Source organism: Centropristis striata, chromosome 5 (assembly GCF_030273125.1).
Source record: "Centropristis striata isolate RG_2023a ecotype Rhode Island chromosome 5, C.striata_1.0, whole genome shotgun sequence".
Lineage (NCBI taxonomy): Eukaryota > Metazoa > Chordata > Actinopteri > Perciformes > Serranidae > Centropristis > Centropristis striata.
Window position 1 is genome coordinate 37632398 of NC_081521.1, and position 16672 is coordinate 37649069.

General features: G+C 39.2%; 2 protein-coding genes across 3 annotated transcripts in view; both read right to left on the bottom strand.

Moving 5' to 3' along the window:
• On the bottom strand, positions 1-8326 carry LOC131972392 (caldesmon-like). 2 transcript variants are annotated; one of them, XM_059334227.1, is made up of 6 exons: positions 7837-8326; positions 6395-6466; positions 4437-4924; positions 3779-3845; positions 2240-2798; positions 1-2111 (listed from the first exon to the last, which is right to left on the bottom strand). In XM_059334227.1, coding segments are annotated over exons 1-6 (1467 nt in total). In that variant the 5' UTR covers positions 8116-8326; the 3' UTR covers positions 1-2109. The 2 variants fall into 2 exon arrangements, with proteins under 2 accessions (XP_059190210.1, XP_059190209.1); XM_059334226.1 differs by having other exon boundaries at positions 6161-6466.
• The window catches only part of LOC131971568 (immunoglobulin-like and fibronectin type III domain-containing protein 1), a 25642-nt gene continuing 17249 nt past the window's right edge, over positions 8280-16672 (bottom strand). The window contains exons 18-25 of the mRNA XM_059333077.1: positions 15599-15778; positions 15381-15509; positions 14352-14660; positions 12929-13014; positions 12612-12804; positions 12230-12526; positions 11209-11648; positions 8280-8480 (exon numbers count right to left, since the gene is read on the bottom strand). Coding sequence (XP_059189060.1) covers positions 8280-8480; positions 11209-11648; positions 12230-12526; positions 12612-12804; positions 12929-13014; positions 14352-14660; positions 15381-15509; positions 15599-15778 — 1835 coding nt within the window. The remainder of the gene's footprint in view (positions 8481-11208; positions 11649-12229; positions 12527-12611; positions 12805-12928; positions 13015-14351; positions 14661-15380; positions 15510-15598; positions 15779-16672) is intronic.

Sequence of the window (16672 nt, forward strand, 5' to 3'; positions counted from 1 at the left end):
TTGAGTATACAAAAGTGAAAGAACCAGGGTTTATTTTATAAACAATGTGAGAAGTAGTAACCAATACATTGGCAAAAACAGTGCATTTTGTAAAAGTGAAACGTCCTAGTAAAATGTACAGTGGTGCACAAGTCTTACTATACTACCGAGAACTTATAATCACATTTGTGAAGCATGACTAAACAAACATTTGTCATGTCTCCAAAGAGGTAATTTTATCACAATATATTTGATATTATTAGTAACTGATATGTGTATTATTTGCCCTAATCACAGCTTGCACATTTTTCTGCATTATTTTACCATTCACATTATATTGGAGAAACAGTCTTGGGTTGTGACCGGATGATTTGACCTTTATTTGATTCTAATGTTCCCAGACCTGTACAGCACGGTGAAGAACTGCAGACTATGGAGCCGTGAACACCAGCATTCCTCGCTCCTCCTTCAGATTTCACAGTCATGGTGTAGTTTCAATGCATGTAAAGGGTCAGAGTCCTGCTGGGAAACTTCTCTTCTGTGCAACATAAAGCTTACAAGTCTGACATGACTACGTCATAAAGTAGATGCATGTGGGCTTTTTCAGCTACTGTTGGACTCGGTTTTCTAAGCTGTTGCACTGTGTATCTGTCTGTCTCCACACAAAATTCTGTAAAGTTTGTTTCAAAACTTCTGGTTAAACAGTAAATTTTAGGTACTTTTAAGTTAAATATCTTATCAATTTATATCCGATTAGCGTTTTTGGATCAAAATTACTTGGTTGGGAAACTTTCTTTCAGTGTGCATTTGAAAGCCACAACGGAAATGGAAGACTTAGCTGCAATTCAACACTGCGACAGTTTTCCAAGAGCTCTTCCGATAGTTACAAACAACTGCTTTTTCCTAAACACTATTAGTCGTGACTAGAATGCATGGAATATCTGCCGATATCCATTAAAGACTTCTTGCTTACTATTAAATAAAAAGTGTTTGAGCATTAGAATTGTGTTGCTGAAACAGTTCTTGGTAAAAAAGGACTTTAAGACCACTGTATCTTACATTACTACAGGAGTGTAAGTCTGAGAAGAATTGCAATCAGGTACAAAAGTGCGAAATCAAAGCAAAGCTCCAGTTTTAAGTGAAAAGACAAGAGAAAAGTAAAAAAAAAAAAAAAATCTAACGACAGTTTGTCGTTTACTTTAAAAACATTCAGGAATTCTTCTTGTTTATCTTATCAAAAGATGTTTTTCTTCCTTTCTCGCATGCTCTTTAGTTGGCCATGCTGCCTGTGTAAACAGCTGGGTAGTAAAGATCTCAAAGATTTTAATTTAAAGTGATTGTTAGGTCTATGTTTGGCTGAATGAGGTAATCTCATGGTGATAAAGCTGATAAAGCCCTTGCATTAACAGTCTTTGACCTATAACCTGGGTGTCTGTGGCGACATTATGTTTGTCGGACCTACCGCAACAGATTCACTCTTCAAATCATTTAAGTGTGAAGCAGCTTACTGTTTTTTCCAGTCTTGGCTATAGTTTACAGTAACTAAGGCCGAACAAACAAAACAAAAAGAGCAATGACTACAGGCAATGAAAACTCAGAGAAAGGCGATCTTTGAGATTGTAACTTAAAGATACTGCAAACATTTTTTCCTTCTAGAATATCTCTCGAAACATTTCAGGCAGTGACAAAAAGAGACATTGAAATGTCACCAAGACAGGCATTACTTATGGCTTCAAGTGCATTGAGAAACAGCTTATGCGTCAGCTTCTTGTTATGTTATTGGCTTTTTAATTTCCAGTTTAGTACAGAACCTAACCTTGATGAAAAAGGTGAGATTATTGAAAAGTGTAAATTGCTCTGTAGAAAGACAGTTTTATGGATTAAGGCTTTTGAGGTTGTTATTGGCACTTCAGCCTTGTCATATTTTGAGGTACAGGTTCAGCTCTTACTCCAGCATCATGACTGAAAGGCAGACTTCAGTCAGAAGAGCGACCACAACATGATAACTGCACCTAAACAACAGCAATCAATCATGTCTTCCTACAGCATTTGTCATATTGTAGATGGTGATTTTAGACAGAGTGGATGTGTCTGGTGTGGAAAAAAAAAGTCCCTTTCTGGTGGCGTCAACTCTGTAAAATACAAAAAAAATAATTATTAGAGGGATATGATCATATCTGATGTATTTTTGTATCCAATACAGTGAAAATCCATAATTCATGGAACATTTAAAGAGTTCCTCAATATTTTTTTTACTTACATTCATCCTCTTCTAATGGCTCCAGTCCTTCATCTGTTTCCTCTTCAGCTTCATCCTCCTCTTCTTCCTCTCCTTCCGATACTTCCTCCTCTTCCAGATCGTTCTCTCCTTCAGATGCCGCCTCCTCTTCTACCACCTCCTCCTCCTCTTCTGCTGCTTTGTGGCTCTCCTCTTCGTCTGCTTCCTGCTTCTGCTCTTCAGGCTCTTCTTCACTTTGTACCCCCTCTGCCGTCTCTTCTGATAAGGCAACTGACTCGTCTTGCTCGGTCTGATCCTCCTTCACTGCCTCTTCCTCCTCTGCAGGAGCGGTTTCATCCTTCACAGAGTCCTCCTGCTCGACAGGAGCTTCACCCTGTGCAGCTGCCTCTCCTTCACTTTCATCTGCCTCTTGTTCGACATCCGCAGGAAGCGCCTCTTCTTCTACAGCTGCTGGGGTTGCCTCTTCTTCAGCTGCGGGAGCTGCCTCTTCTTCAGCCACAGGAGCTGCCTCTTCTTCTTCAGCTGCGGGAGCTGTCTCTTCTTCAGCTGCGGGAGCTGTCACTTCCTCTGTCTGTTTCACCTGCTACAGAAATAAAAAGTAATAAATTCTGTATGTAGTTTATAGTAAATGGCAGTCTGGACAGAAAATAATTTACAGGTGTGTTATCTGGACATCTAGAGACAAAAAGAGACAAAACCGAGATCTATATTGTGTGAATGGAAGCGTAGATGTGAATCCATCAGAGACTGTATGCCAGGCAATTAGCTACTTCAGCTAATGAGATGAAAATGTCATTATGATCCCTCTGGGCACAGAGTGAACAAAAATAGTGAAGAGACCATGTGGGCTGACCGTATGTGTGTCAAAACATGTCACACATTTCAAGGTAAAACTGTACAAATGATATGTTAATGTTGTTTTTCACTATTTTAGGTCTGCCTTGCCATTGCTATTTCTGAGATCATTATAGATTTTTACATTATTCTCTTTCTACAGAAGACCTTTTTTAAAAAAAAAAAAATATTGTTAATGCTTTATTATCTGCTTTATTTGTATGTATGTTTATTGCTTGTATAAAGCACTTTGAATTGTGCCGTTTAAATAAACTGCCGTGAACATATTTTTCATTTCAAACTTTAAAGGAATACCCTGTATTGGGAAGCCTGGTTGTTGTTTTTCTGTCTTAACCTTTTCAGAAAATCATTGTAATTTTCATTTAAATACTGCAGCAAACCTCAGATGTCTGTATAGTGGGAAAAATATTTTTAATTGAGTTATTTCCAGGATTGGCTGCGGTTCTGGTGATTTTTGGGCTTATTTGCATCCAAATCATGTCATGTTAGGAAATGTATATCCCCAAAAATGTAATGTTCATGCAACAAGGCTTACAATGTAAAATGTATAGATTGTAAACTCTTTAAATAGCTACATTTCTAGATTTGTATCTAAAGATAACCATCTCCACAATCCTGGGCAAATACTGTGTTGTCTGTTTCCTGGATAACCTGTTTCTGTATGTTCTCCAGAAAGCCCTGAGGTTCAGACGAGTTCAGACGTACCGCATTGAGCTGCTCCTGCATAGCGGCCTGCTGGAGCCGCAGGGCCTGTTCACTCTCAACCAACTCTCTGAAAGACAAGTGAAAATCTCAGTTCAAACCGAGGGGACAGACATTGTCATATAAAAAACCCCAACATAGAATTAATTGTGTAGCCCCATTGTGCCTGGCTGTTAACCCATTGAAGCCTGGAAAGCGGATACGTCGTTTTGTAGTATTTGTATAAGCTCTCAAATACATTTTGAATTTCATTTCTATCTGCTACAGAGGCTGAAAAATCTATTATTCAGTAGAAGCGTTGACATTTCTGTTGAATTTCTAGAAAAACTTCAGGTTTTAGGGGCTTATTTTAAAAAATCGCCCAGAGGTTTTACAGGAAGTTTTAGGCGTCAATGGGTTAAGAGGAAAGGTCTTCAGAATGAGTACACATAGACTTCAAAGAGCACTCATTGTACATACAACTGAAATCTTATACATACCATTCAGCTCTAAAAAACATCAATACACATATACAGATCAGAGCGGTGTAACTGGCCGAAAGTAACACGGAGACAGTGGCAGCCAACAGGGCTTTGACAAAATCAACATAAAGTTATGGGTCAGAGGAGGTGAGCTATTTTCTCCACAGCTTTCCACAAAGAGTTTTTTCCCCCCAACCTACCTGACAGTAGCCATCTCCAGTGTGTTGGCTTCAAGCTGAGCTTGATAGGTGTCCAGCTGCGCCTTCAGTCTCAGCACTTCGGCAGCCTGTCCCTTCAGGGTGCTGCTTAGCTTGGCCACCTGTCGAGCTCTTTTCTCCAGCTTGGTTCCTGCTTCACCCATGCCCCCCATCAAGTCCTCAACCTTCTTGAAAAGCTCGGTGCTCTGAGCGGCCAGGCCCTCCACCTGAATCCTGACATCGTCAAACTCCTCGCTCTTCCCCTTCAGCATGGTCTGCAGCTGGTTCAGCTGCTCCAGAGAGGCTGTGGCGTGCCGCATGTCCGCCAGGCGTCTTGTCATCTCTGAGTGGAGCGACATCACCTGAGTGGGGAGGTCAGTGGTCTTGAGCTGTTCAGCTGTAGCCAGGGCCATGCCCACTTCTTTCTGGGCCATTGAATGAGAATCCTCCAGGGCATTTATACGGCTCTCCAAGATCTCTGTAATTTGCTGCTGCAAAGAGACATAAGAGTGAAATTACGTCAAGCTGCCTGCTCTCCAGGAGATGGTGCTTCATATTCTTGCAAGTGGATGCCAAAAATATGAAAATGATTATATAAACATAAAGTGTTATATAATCTTATATATTCAAATTATATTGTCTTCTATTCAGTTTAAAAAAAAATACATTTCTCCTGCCATATCAGGGCAAGTCCATTCAATAAATGAAGCATTTTTTTTACACTACTCGGGCTGTAGCAGTATGCATTTAAGGATCATAAGTTCAAGTTTTCAATAAATCAATCAATCAATGTCAATTGATTCATTATCCGAACTCAGGTTGCCGGGGGAATGCATTTCTTTGGACTGTAGGAGGAAGCTGGAGGACCCAGAGAGAACCCATGCTCATGCAGGGAGAACATGCAAACTCAATGAAATGCTCCAAGAAAGAATATCTTCAGAAATGAGTCCCAGATAATCTAATTAACCCAAACCACCAGAATCTAAACAACCAACTCCAACAGGTCTGATCATGCATGGACAGCTTAGTAAAACCTCACTGTATTTACTAGCAGAAAGTACAGTGAAACTTACTGAACACTGAATTGCATAAAGAACTCATGCGAAGCAAAGAAAGGCATGCAGCACTGGGTTGGTAAAACTCTGCAAAAGCAATGGCAAACTGATGAGTCACAAAAAAATATTAACTGCTGGCACAGGAAATATGTCTGAAACGAGACGGAGCTAGCAGAGCGGTCCTCATGCAACCTTTTTGCTACATTGAATTCTCTGAATCACAGGTGGAGTCGCATGAGAGAGGGGAGGGACGTAGTGTGCAGACTAGATTTGTTATGATAAATTACTTTATAACATTTTTGTTCATCTCCCAGGAGTTTCCTGAAGCATATTAAACATAGTTGGAATAGTATGAACGCCAACAGGTAGAGTGGAATAAACTCAAGGCAGCCATGAACCTCTGTCTGCAGTTTATCCATATGTCGGAATATCACGCCACGTAGCATTACTACTACAATACGTGTGCACAGAGATGCATGTGCCTGCAGCATTAACACTCTCCAGTCGAGGGGCCACTATAGGTTGTAAGCATGTGACATATCTGGGCTGTAAGAAAGCCCTATGGATGAATTTATAGTGACCGTCAATTAACCAAATAGTTTCTTTTTGTGTACTAGAAGTAGCATCCTTTGAAAAAAGTGCCACACTCATGCCCCCCCTCAAGACCTCGACCTTCTCAGAAAGCTCATCGCTCAGAGCGGCCAGCCCCTCCACCTGAATCCTGACACCAGCAATCTCCTCACTCTTCCCGTTCAGCTTGGTCTGTAGCTGTTGCAGCTGCTCCAGAGATGCGGTAGCATGCAGCATCTCTGCCAGACGCGTTGTCATCTCTGTGTGGAGCGACAGCACCTGAGCGGGGAGTTCAGTGGTCTTGAGCTGTTCAGCTGCAGCCAAGGCCATTCCCACCTGTTTCTGGGCCAGTGAATGAGAATCCTCCAGGGCATTCAGACGGCTCTCCAGGACATCTGTAATGTGCTGCTGCAAAGAGACATGAAGTGACAGACGGGAGGTTAAAGTCAAGCTGGCCACTTACTAGGCCCACTGTTGCAGGTACAGGCTGTAGCAGTATGCATTAGGGATAATTTGGTGAATTTTTCATTAAATCACATATGTCAAGCAATCAAATATTCTAAGAAAAATTTAATCTTGAGAAGTACTGTCACTGTCCCAGATAATCTAATTAAATCAAACCATCAGAATCAGAGTCTAAACAGCCAATTCCAACAGGTCTGATCATGCATGGACAGCTTATGTAACCTCACTTTACTTATTTTCAGGAAGTTGCATGAAACAAAGTGAATTGCATAAAGAAGTGATGTGAAGCAAAGAAGTGATTTCCTTATGGAGGCAGACTCAGGACAGTAAGGCAACCAGCACTGGGCTGGTAAAACTTTGCAACTCCAGGAGCAAACTGATGAGTCACAAAAAAATATTAACTGTCAGCAGAGGAAATATGTCTGAAACAAGACTGAGCTAGCAGAGCTGTTCTCATGCAAACTTAAAGGCAAACTAAACCAAAAGGTGGAGTTGAATGAGAGAGGGACGGAGTGTGCAGTCTGGATTTGTTTTGATAAGTTACTTAATAATATTTTTTGCTCATCTCCCAGGAGTTTCCTGCTGCAGATTAAACATAGTTGGAATAGTATGAACGCCAACAGGTAGAGTGGAATATACCTCAAGGCGGGCATGAACCTCTGTCTGCAGTTTATCCATGTGGATACACAAAACTGTCGGAACATAATGATATTAATAGAGATGATGCCTTGTGGTTCAGATGAACCCATCATCTCTGTCTGTTCTCCTACAATCTTTCCAATGGCGTGTAAACAGCCTCTGAACTGGTGTTCAGTATCAAAATCACAGACTAAATTTAGCCCTGGCACACTCCTGTCTTGTTTCTTTTTATTTTGGCAGCATCCTCTGCATGCTCCTGACTGCTGTTATAATAGACATTTTCCACAGATATTACCTTAAAAACTGAGTAGATTCATTGTATTTAAGTCAGTATAAAGTCCCCTGCAGTAGTAGGTTAAGAATAATCCTCATTACAAACGTCAGCAGCTGTGTGGATGTTAGAAATAGCAGCGTTTTGTACTCACTCCAGTCAGGCTGTTGGCATTCTGAAATCTGAGAGGCCTGCAGGTTTTAACTTTCTTACTTGTAAGTGGCAACGTGCAGAGAGCGTGTGCTGAGGCCTTTTTTCTTATTTAGTTAAAGTGTTTGTGCAAATTAGAAGCTCGTGATAAAGATTTATAGTGTTTTATAGGCCATCACAGGAGCGCTTTGTGCTTTTAATGGCTGCAAGTGGCATCATATTACCACAGGTAATATGTATTTTTAATCCTTACCTTGTTACTTGACTGTCGCAGTTCTTCATGGGAGGACTGTAGTTTCACTATTTTCATCTGCATGCCCATGAGATTGTCAGTTAAGTAGGTTAAAGTTTGGTGCTGCTGGAAACAGAACCATGAGCCCGTGGCACCGCCAATTACAAGCAGCAGGAATAAAACCAAGTGGAGAGCGTAGTGATTGACTCCAGGGCGAACTTCTGACTCCGTGACTTCATTTTTGAAAAAGTTATCTTCATGTTTGTGGTTGGCTTTCCCTCTTCGATGCTTTGCAGTCATTTTCACCACAGAGGACACAATGTTCTAGCCAAGGCAAAGAGGTGATATTCAAGGAAGGTGGGTCAAAAAAAAAAGAGACGCCGGAGCGAAGTGTGAGCGGTGATTTAGTTCAGAAGGCTCCTTTAAAGCGGCGCTGCACAAATCGAGCTGGATTCAATCACCGCTCAATAAAGTACCGAGAGGCTGCAGCGAGCTGTAGATGAAGAGGGAGAGCAGGAGATGATGCAGGGAGGCGGGGACCGCAGGCAGCGTGATCGGCCATTCAGGAAGAACCAGGCGGAGTGGAGTGGAGTGGAGGGGGGCTGGGCAGCCACTGGGAGTGGCTGTGTCTCCACCACCACCACCACCATGTGTGCTGCTGTCATCTAATGGAAAAACTACACGTAGGGTTACTCTGCGCTATTTTTTACTGCAGCTGCATGTGTCCTGCAGCATGCACGCTCTCCTGTCGAGGGGTCACTTTAGGTTGTAATCACGTGACTTGACTGGACGGTGAGAAAGCCCTATTGATGACAAGGTTGAATTTATTCTGACCTTAACAGCCAAATGACCTCAAATAGGCTCTTCCTTTGCAGAAATAGTAGCCTCCTATTAAAAAGTAGATATGAGACACAGTGACATGCAGGGCTGGTATAGGCAGGTATACATGAGGGGGCAGTCACAAATGTGAAGGGGGCATCATTTGTACACATCATGCTCCAGCACTTCTTTTTTTTTTGGTGCTTATAGTAAGGATTCTTTCTTCATTGGTCTACAGTGGCAGTTCTAGACCAGTTTTACTTAGGGGGCCAAGGAGGGGCCAGTGTTTAATCAGAGGGGCACATTAAAAATCATCAAAATGATATTTAAGCATTCAAAACCTTTATTTTAGCTAAAAGTCTCAAATTTGGAAGAATTACATTGATTGAAGCAATGAGACTAACCAACATTAACAGTTGTTTTTGTACGACAATGACATTTCTCATTTTTGTGCACCATTACTTTTTTAAAATTTTGAAAGTGCAGTACAGTGCAATTGTGCAATCTTTTATTGCACAATTAAACTATTATACAATGTTCACATTCTGAGTTCCTTTTGTGTACAATGAGATATTGTTTGAACAAAAAATAGGTAAGAATTGTTCCGTCGTTCATCGTTATAAATCGATCTTTTTTTTAATTAATTTGACACAGGGGCCACAGCAGGGGCCAAGGGCTTCTTCACAGGGGCAGTGGCCCCTGAAGGCCCCTGTGTAGAACCGCCACTGTTGGTCTATGTGTCCAACCCCAACATGGAGAAGTGGATTGCACTTTGTCAGGCCTCTACCTTTAGACCTGTCCAACTTGGGTGTCCCAACTGAAGACTAAGCTCCTGCTGGTTTAGCTGTGGTACGCAAACCCCCTGACCGCAATAAGGTGGCAATTAATCCCTCAGGGGGGGAAACTGAAAAATAAAAATAAATAAATGAATAAAATAAAACATCCTTCGTCCAGATTTCAACTAGCAATCGTGTATCGTGTGTCCCTTTTCAGGGGATTTTTCTGCTACTGCAGATCATTTTTGTCAAATTGTAATGTATATTCATTTTGTGAGTATTAAAATGTGCTTTCTCAACTTCTAAAATGTTGACATTTACTGTATTGAAGGGGGCTCGGCCCCCTCTTGCCCCAGCGTAGAGCCGGCCTCAGTGACATGCACAGAATGTGGAAAGGGCAAACATCCTATTAAAGGTCACATTCAGCATGTCAACATCTTCTTAACCTTTAATGCTTTCTTTCACTCCATCGGATCTCAGTTTAGCGGTAAAATGCTCATTGAAATATGCACTCTTAAATATCTTGTTAATCCCCATAAAGTCTAATTAATTAGTTTTTCTTTCTTTCTGTATCTTATTTTCATTAATGCTGTTTGTATGTATTCTGTCAATTCATGTATTATTGTTGATTTGGGCAATGGCATAATTTAACAAAGTACATTACAGTACATTAAGTACAAATTTCAGGGACTTGTGCTTTACTTGAGTATTTAGAGTATTTACCTTTTATGCAACTCTATACTTCTACTCCACCACATCTCAGAGGTAAGTATTGTACTTTTTACTCCACTGGCATCATTACTTGCATTTCAAACTACAGATGCATTTCCAGATTTTGAATGTTTTTGATAAACTGAAGGATGAAGTGTTCCTTTGTGTTTTTGTTCACTGTTTTTTTTCTAGTACGATGGTACACACCATGTATGATGTGTTCAATTACAGGTGTAATGATACATACACTTTATTTTAATTTCTTCACCTGTTCTCACTCAGTCACTATCTGTTATCTGCTTTTTCTGACTCTTGAGCTGCTGTAACAAGTGTGTTTGCATGATGTGGGATCAATAAAGATGATCTGCTCTTATCTTATCTTATGTCATTGTATCTTATCTCATCCGATCTCATCTCCTCTCATCTCCTCTCATCGCATCTTGTCTCATTTCGTCTTTTCTCATCTTTCTTATCTCTCATCTTATCCTATCCTTTGAACAGTTGTGGGTGGATGTCCACACACATTGGGTGATAGGCAGGTTCATGCTGTGCAGTTTACCAGTCCTTTCAAAGGGCTGACACATACAGACACACATAAACACTCATATTCACATTCAAAGCAATGATAGGCTCAATCAAGACCCATAGGGGAGTGAACAAAAACAAACAGCCTCAGTATTATTAGTGTTATGTATTTGCTGTGAGATGAATACAGTTTCACAAGCTGCTGTGCCACTTTATCAACAATCATCCAGAAAAGGATTAGATCAAACCACAACCACGTCCATGCTCTACATTTATTATCTGATTTGAAGAAGAAAAAAAATCATTTTCAAACCACCTAATGCAGCTTTTTATTTGATAAATTCTTTCATTTTTTATTAGCAGTCCAATTACATATTTTTCTTATTGAAATTGATGCATTACATCCAAGCAACACAACCACTCAAACTCAAACACCATGTATCTAAAGAAGCTAAATGCATTTTCTATATAAATATGTTTTTCTTAAGTGAATGCATTACACTTATGTTTCCATATGTTTTAGATCTGAAGCTTGAAATAGATACTGCTCATATTGTGATGCCTTTAGTTTCTTCACTCTGTATGGAGGAGAGATCAAACGATTTAGAATCAAAAGCATACTTTTTTTATTCCACCTATCCTTTGAATGAAAGTGCAGCTGTGTTTCTCTCTCACCTCTGACACTGAGGACGGTGGAGCACTCAGCCCGTCCGAGGGCGTTCTCTGCAGTGATGGTGTACTCCCCCATGTCTTTGGGACCAACTTGAAGAATTAACATGGAGCAAACCCCACAGGTATCAGAGATGTAATAATTGGTATTAGTGTTTATACTGATGTGATTTCGATACCATGTGATACGAGGTTTGGGATTTCCCTTCACTGCACAGCTCATGTAGCACTCGTAGCCTTTGGGTGCATTGTGAAGCTTCAAAGGCACAATGAAGGTTGGAGCACATCGCAGATCACAGTCCTTCCTGGTCGGAACACTCACTACAAACTTTTCTGAAATGAGAGACAGTATTGTTAGTTTTCGTCTGACAAAGTGAGAATTTGAGGTTGTCTGATGCCAACATGGTCTCACAGAAATCCGTGAAATAGCCACGGATTTCGCTTAACTCAAAATCCGTGGAATAGCCACGGAATCGCTCAAATTTCCGTGAAACTGACACGGATTTCGCTACAATGCAAGTTAATGACAGTCATATCCCGTGGCTATTCCAACATACAAAGTGATTATGTACATTCACTGAGTGAATATTTAGAAAATAAAACATATTTCTCGCTAGAAATGTGATCAAAATCCATTTTTTATGCAGAAACTAAGTCAAAACATTGATTTTTCACTAAAAATGAGAGAACTGTCCGCCATGTTTTTTGTTCTGACTGCTGGGACCTTGAAAGTCACGTGACTTGGAACAAACCAATAGCCACGGGATATGACTGTCATTAACTTGCATTGTAGCGAAATCTGTGTCAGTTTCACGGAAATTTGAGCGATTCCGTGGCTATTCCACGGATTTTGAGTTAAGCGAAATCTGTGGCTATTTCACGGATTTCTGTGAGACCAGGTTGCTGATGCACACCTTTCTTCTTCTCTGTCCCACAGGTTGGTGACTCTGACGGGGCAGATATGCCCATGTCGTTTTTGGCGTACACACGGAAATGATATTCCCTCCCTTGCATGATGTTGCAGACTGTGAACTTGTTATTGAAGAGTCTGTCAGCTACTGTTGTCCATGTGCGTTTGGTAGAGTCCAGTTTGGATACAGAGTAGTGGAGGCGGTCATCGCGCTTCTCGTCAGGAGAAGGCTCCCACATCACAGTCACTGTGCCTGGCACATTTTCCTCCAGTTCCACCAGTCCAGGAGGCTTTGGATCATCTGCAACCACAAGCAGTTTTACTGGCTCATCCATTAACTTCCTTTGACATTGATGGAGCAAAAGAAACTTTAAGTTTAGTTTTACCTGTGACCCTGACCTCTGTGCTGAATGTCTCCTGTCCTGCAAGATTTTTTACCAAAATGGAGTAAATGCCAGAATCAGAGCGCTCAGACGAGGGGATCAGCAGCTGGGATGAGCCATCAGAGTTACTGATTGTAACTCGCTTTGTCACTGGCACATTGTCCTTCAGCCACATAATATGAGGCCGTGGGGAGGCCTATAAAAAATAACATTAGAAATATCTTGAGTATTTCAGGCCTGAATTCCCACTTGTTTATGTTTGCAAAACCACAATTTCCCCCGCTATGTTACCAATAATAAAGCAAAAGTATAAGTCCCACCTCAAAGTTCACTGTGATCCTGACAGAGTTTCCTGCTCTCACCACCATGAAGCTCTTCATCTTGTGGTTTGTGAACTTTGGCCTCACTAAAATAATGAGCAAAACAAATAGTACTTTTTTACAATATTCAACTTCATGATGTTTGTTTAAACCTATTCCACCCCACCCCTCCCACCATTGTTTTTGGTCTGTTTTTAAGGGAGCTGTATAATCAAATCAAAAGTTTACAGTGTTTAAGGGCTAACAACATTATGATTTTGAAGTATGATGGTCATTACGCCCCTTTATCATGGAACAATTTGCAAAAGGAATTGAAATTGTCTGACTCGATCACAATCGGTGAATTTAAATCAATTCTAAAGGATAAAGAAATAATTTCCCTTGGTTGGTGTGACTGCTCCTTATAATTTGGCTACTGAGGCTCCTTCAGTGTTGTTGTGATGGCTGTATCTGTATTTAATTGTTTATTATAACTGTGTTTAAATGTTGTAACTTCTCTCTTTTTATGCTGCATTCTTGGCCAGGTCTCTCATGGAGAGACCAGTTTATTAATCTCAACGAGACTTTTTTTTACCTGGTTAAATAAAGGATATATATATATTCCAATGTGTAGTTATGTCTCATAGATTGTTGCACCAACTTTTGGGTTGATACCATTTGCTGCAGAGATTTAGTACGAAATTTAAACATTTTCTTACCACTCAAGAATTGATAAAATGGTAAAAAATCCCTAAAATACCACATTAAGACACCAAGACCTCGAGGAACACCAAAGAAAAAATCAATGCTCTGATTTGGTATCAAAATCTCTTAGGTTAAAGAGTTAGAAATTAATGATCAGAGATTCAGTACCCTGAAAATATTGCTGTTGCTATCCAACACCATACTAATCACACTGTAAAAAAAATCTGTCTAATTCACGGTAAAATACCGGCAGCTGTGGTTGCCAGAATTTCACCGTAAAAAATCCAGGGAGTTTTCTACTGTAAATTTAAATGTAAAAATCAGCAAAAACTGTAATTTAGACTGAGTAGTGCCTTTTTTTTTTACATTTTTAGGGTGATTGTGTCCTTGTGACATTATGGTATTTCTCCATTAATTTTACATGAAAAAACTGTGTTTTCTACAGTCTAAAAGTTTTGCATTATTCCTTGATTTACGGTAATTACAAGCATCTACTATGGTGATGTTACATTTTTAATTTTACGGCCTATTTCTGATGCAAATTGACAGTGTTTTACTGTTTTACTGTAACATTTTTTACAGTGCATGTTAAAAACATATAAGAGCTCTTTGGGATTTTAAAGAAACCAAATTGATTCTAGAAAGTTAATTTCAGCCCCCACACTTTGGCTCTTTAATGTTATTAATAGTGTAAATTAATAGATGCAACACATTACATTTCTACCAAGAGTTGACCTACCAGGTGAGGGCATTGCAAGGACATAGTTGGCCAGCTCCTCAGGATCACTCTCTCCTCCGTCATTAATCGCAATCACTCTCACCCAGTACATGGCCATGGACTTCAGGCCTCTCACACTGAAGGTAGTCGTGATAATCAGAGTGGTGTTAGAGCGGGACCATTCAAGGCACTCTGCAGGCCGAATCTCCACATAATATCCCTTTGCTTCATCCTGTATCCCTTCTTTAACCTCAGGTTTGGTCCAAGTCAGGACCAAGTGGCTGTAAGACGTCTCTGTCACCTTCAGGCTTGTGACTTTACCAGGAGGCTCTGAGGGAACACAACATTAAAAGTCATGCAAATTCAAATATCAAATATTTCAACTCAATCAGTTTAAATCAGATGAATTATTGGAATCTGTAATTAATTAACCTATAAGAACCCATACCCAGTTATCCATAAAGGAAAGTTATGGGGGATATATCACAGACCAAGTGAACCACACAGAACATATTTATGATGTGGGTTTTTTTGGTCATTCTGTGTCTTTTTTTAGTAATTTTTTTTCCTGTCATTTTGTGTCTTTTTTTGGTCATTTTGTGTCTCTTTTTTAGTAATTTTGTGTCTTTTTTTGGTCATTTTGTGTCTCTTTTTTAGTAATTTTGTCTTTTTTGTGTCTTTTTTAAGTAATTTAGTTTTTTTCTGTCATTTTGTGTACTTTTTTTTTTTTTTTAGTAATTTTGTGTCTTTTTTGGTCATTTTGTGTCTCTTTTTTAGTAATTTTGTCTTTTTTGTGTCTATTTTAAGTAATACCTTTTTTGGTCATTTTGATACTGCCTCCAGCGGCCCCCAGGTAATTTGAGTTTGAGACCCCTCTTCTAGAATATTTAAAGTGTTTGTTACATGGGTGTCACCGTGGGTTCTTATGGGTTAATAGATTGAGACAGATCATTTGAATATCATGTTATTTTAAGATATGTACATGAATATATTTTGTGCAATCTATTGTTTATTGTTGGGTGTAGCATGAAAAACAGTTGCAACACTTACTCTTAGGATCCCGTGCAAAAACAAACTCTGAGGGGTTACTGAATTCACCAACTCCAGAAAGGTTTATGGCAGAGACTCTAAATTCATATTCCATACCTGCCACAACATCTTTCACTGAATATTTCTTCTCTGGAAGTAATTTCACAGAAACAATAAAGCATCAGTGTTATGGTGTCAAATGCCACTAGACTGAACTACAAAAACATACAATAACAGACCTTTTATGAGTTCATCCATGGCATTAACAACAGCCCAGAGATTACTTCCCTTCTTGCGTTTCTCCAAAATGTAGCCCAGGATACGTGCCCCTCCTGTGTTACTAGGAGAAGCCCAGGAAATATTGATGCAGTCGTCGTAGGCGCTGACTATCTTTGGAGGTGCTGGAGGGCCAGGAAAGGCTGAAACATGAAGAAAACACAATAGTCAATTCGGAAGTGATATGAATCTACCAATACGATGCTTCAGTTTAAGAATGTATTTATTTTGTGGTAACAGAGGAAGCAAAGTGTTTTGACATCAGTTATGTGCTCTGTGTTGTGATGGTGATTCAGACTCAACAATTGATGTTTTCAAGTGTAATTACTGAAATGCACTAAATCTATGCACTAAATCTACGCACGACACTTTGCTATGTTATTAATATTATTACTATTATTATTATTATATATACTGTTGCTGCCATTACTATTATTACTATATACTGTAATATACTACTATTATTATTATTATACCGGCCTTATTTATTATTATTATTATTATTACTATTATTATTATATATCATATTATTTTACTTAAAATTACTTTATTCATACTTTTCATTTTATTTTTATATTGTTTGTTATCTATTATTACATATTATATTATATATATTATATTATATACTGTACTATTATTATTATTATCATTATTATTATTATTATTATTATTATTATTATATACCGTCTAGTCACTATTGCATTGTTGCATCATATCACCAGTTTAATTATTACCATCATCTGCCAACCATCCTACCAACTGATGTTCTTTTTTTTTAACTTCTTAAGTGTCCTTGTTCTATTCTGTGTTTTTTTCTATTGTTGTTTTTATTTATGCTACCTCAGTATTTTATTCTATTGTATTTTATTGTACTTGAATACCGGACTGCTGTGACAACCGAATTTCCCTTTGGGGATGAATAAAGTAATCTATCCATCTATCTATCTATCTATCTATCTATCTATCTATCTATCTATCTATCTATCTATCTATCTATCTATCTATCTATCTATCTATCTATCTAATAATTTGCAGCT

Excerpts from the sequence above, each read along its gene's own strand:
- LOC131972392 (XM_059334226.1), bottom strand. The coding sequence starts at position 8,115 with ATGACTGCAAAGCATCGAAGAGGGAAAGCCAACCACAAACATGAAGAT. Across the intron at positions 4,925-6,160 it reads GCGATGAGCTTTCTGAGAAG|CAGCAAATTACAGAGATCTT; the intron begins GTCGAGGTCTTG and ends GTCTCTTTGCAG. Across the intron at positions 2,799-3,778 it reads TGCAGGAGCAGCTCAATGCG|GTGAAACAGACAGAGGAAGT; the intron begins GTACGTCTGAAC and ends TTTCTGTAGCAG.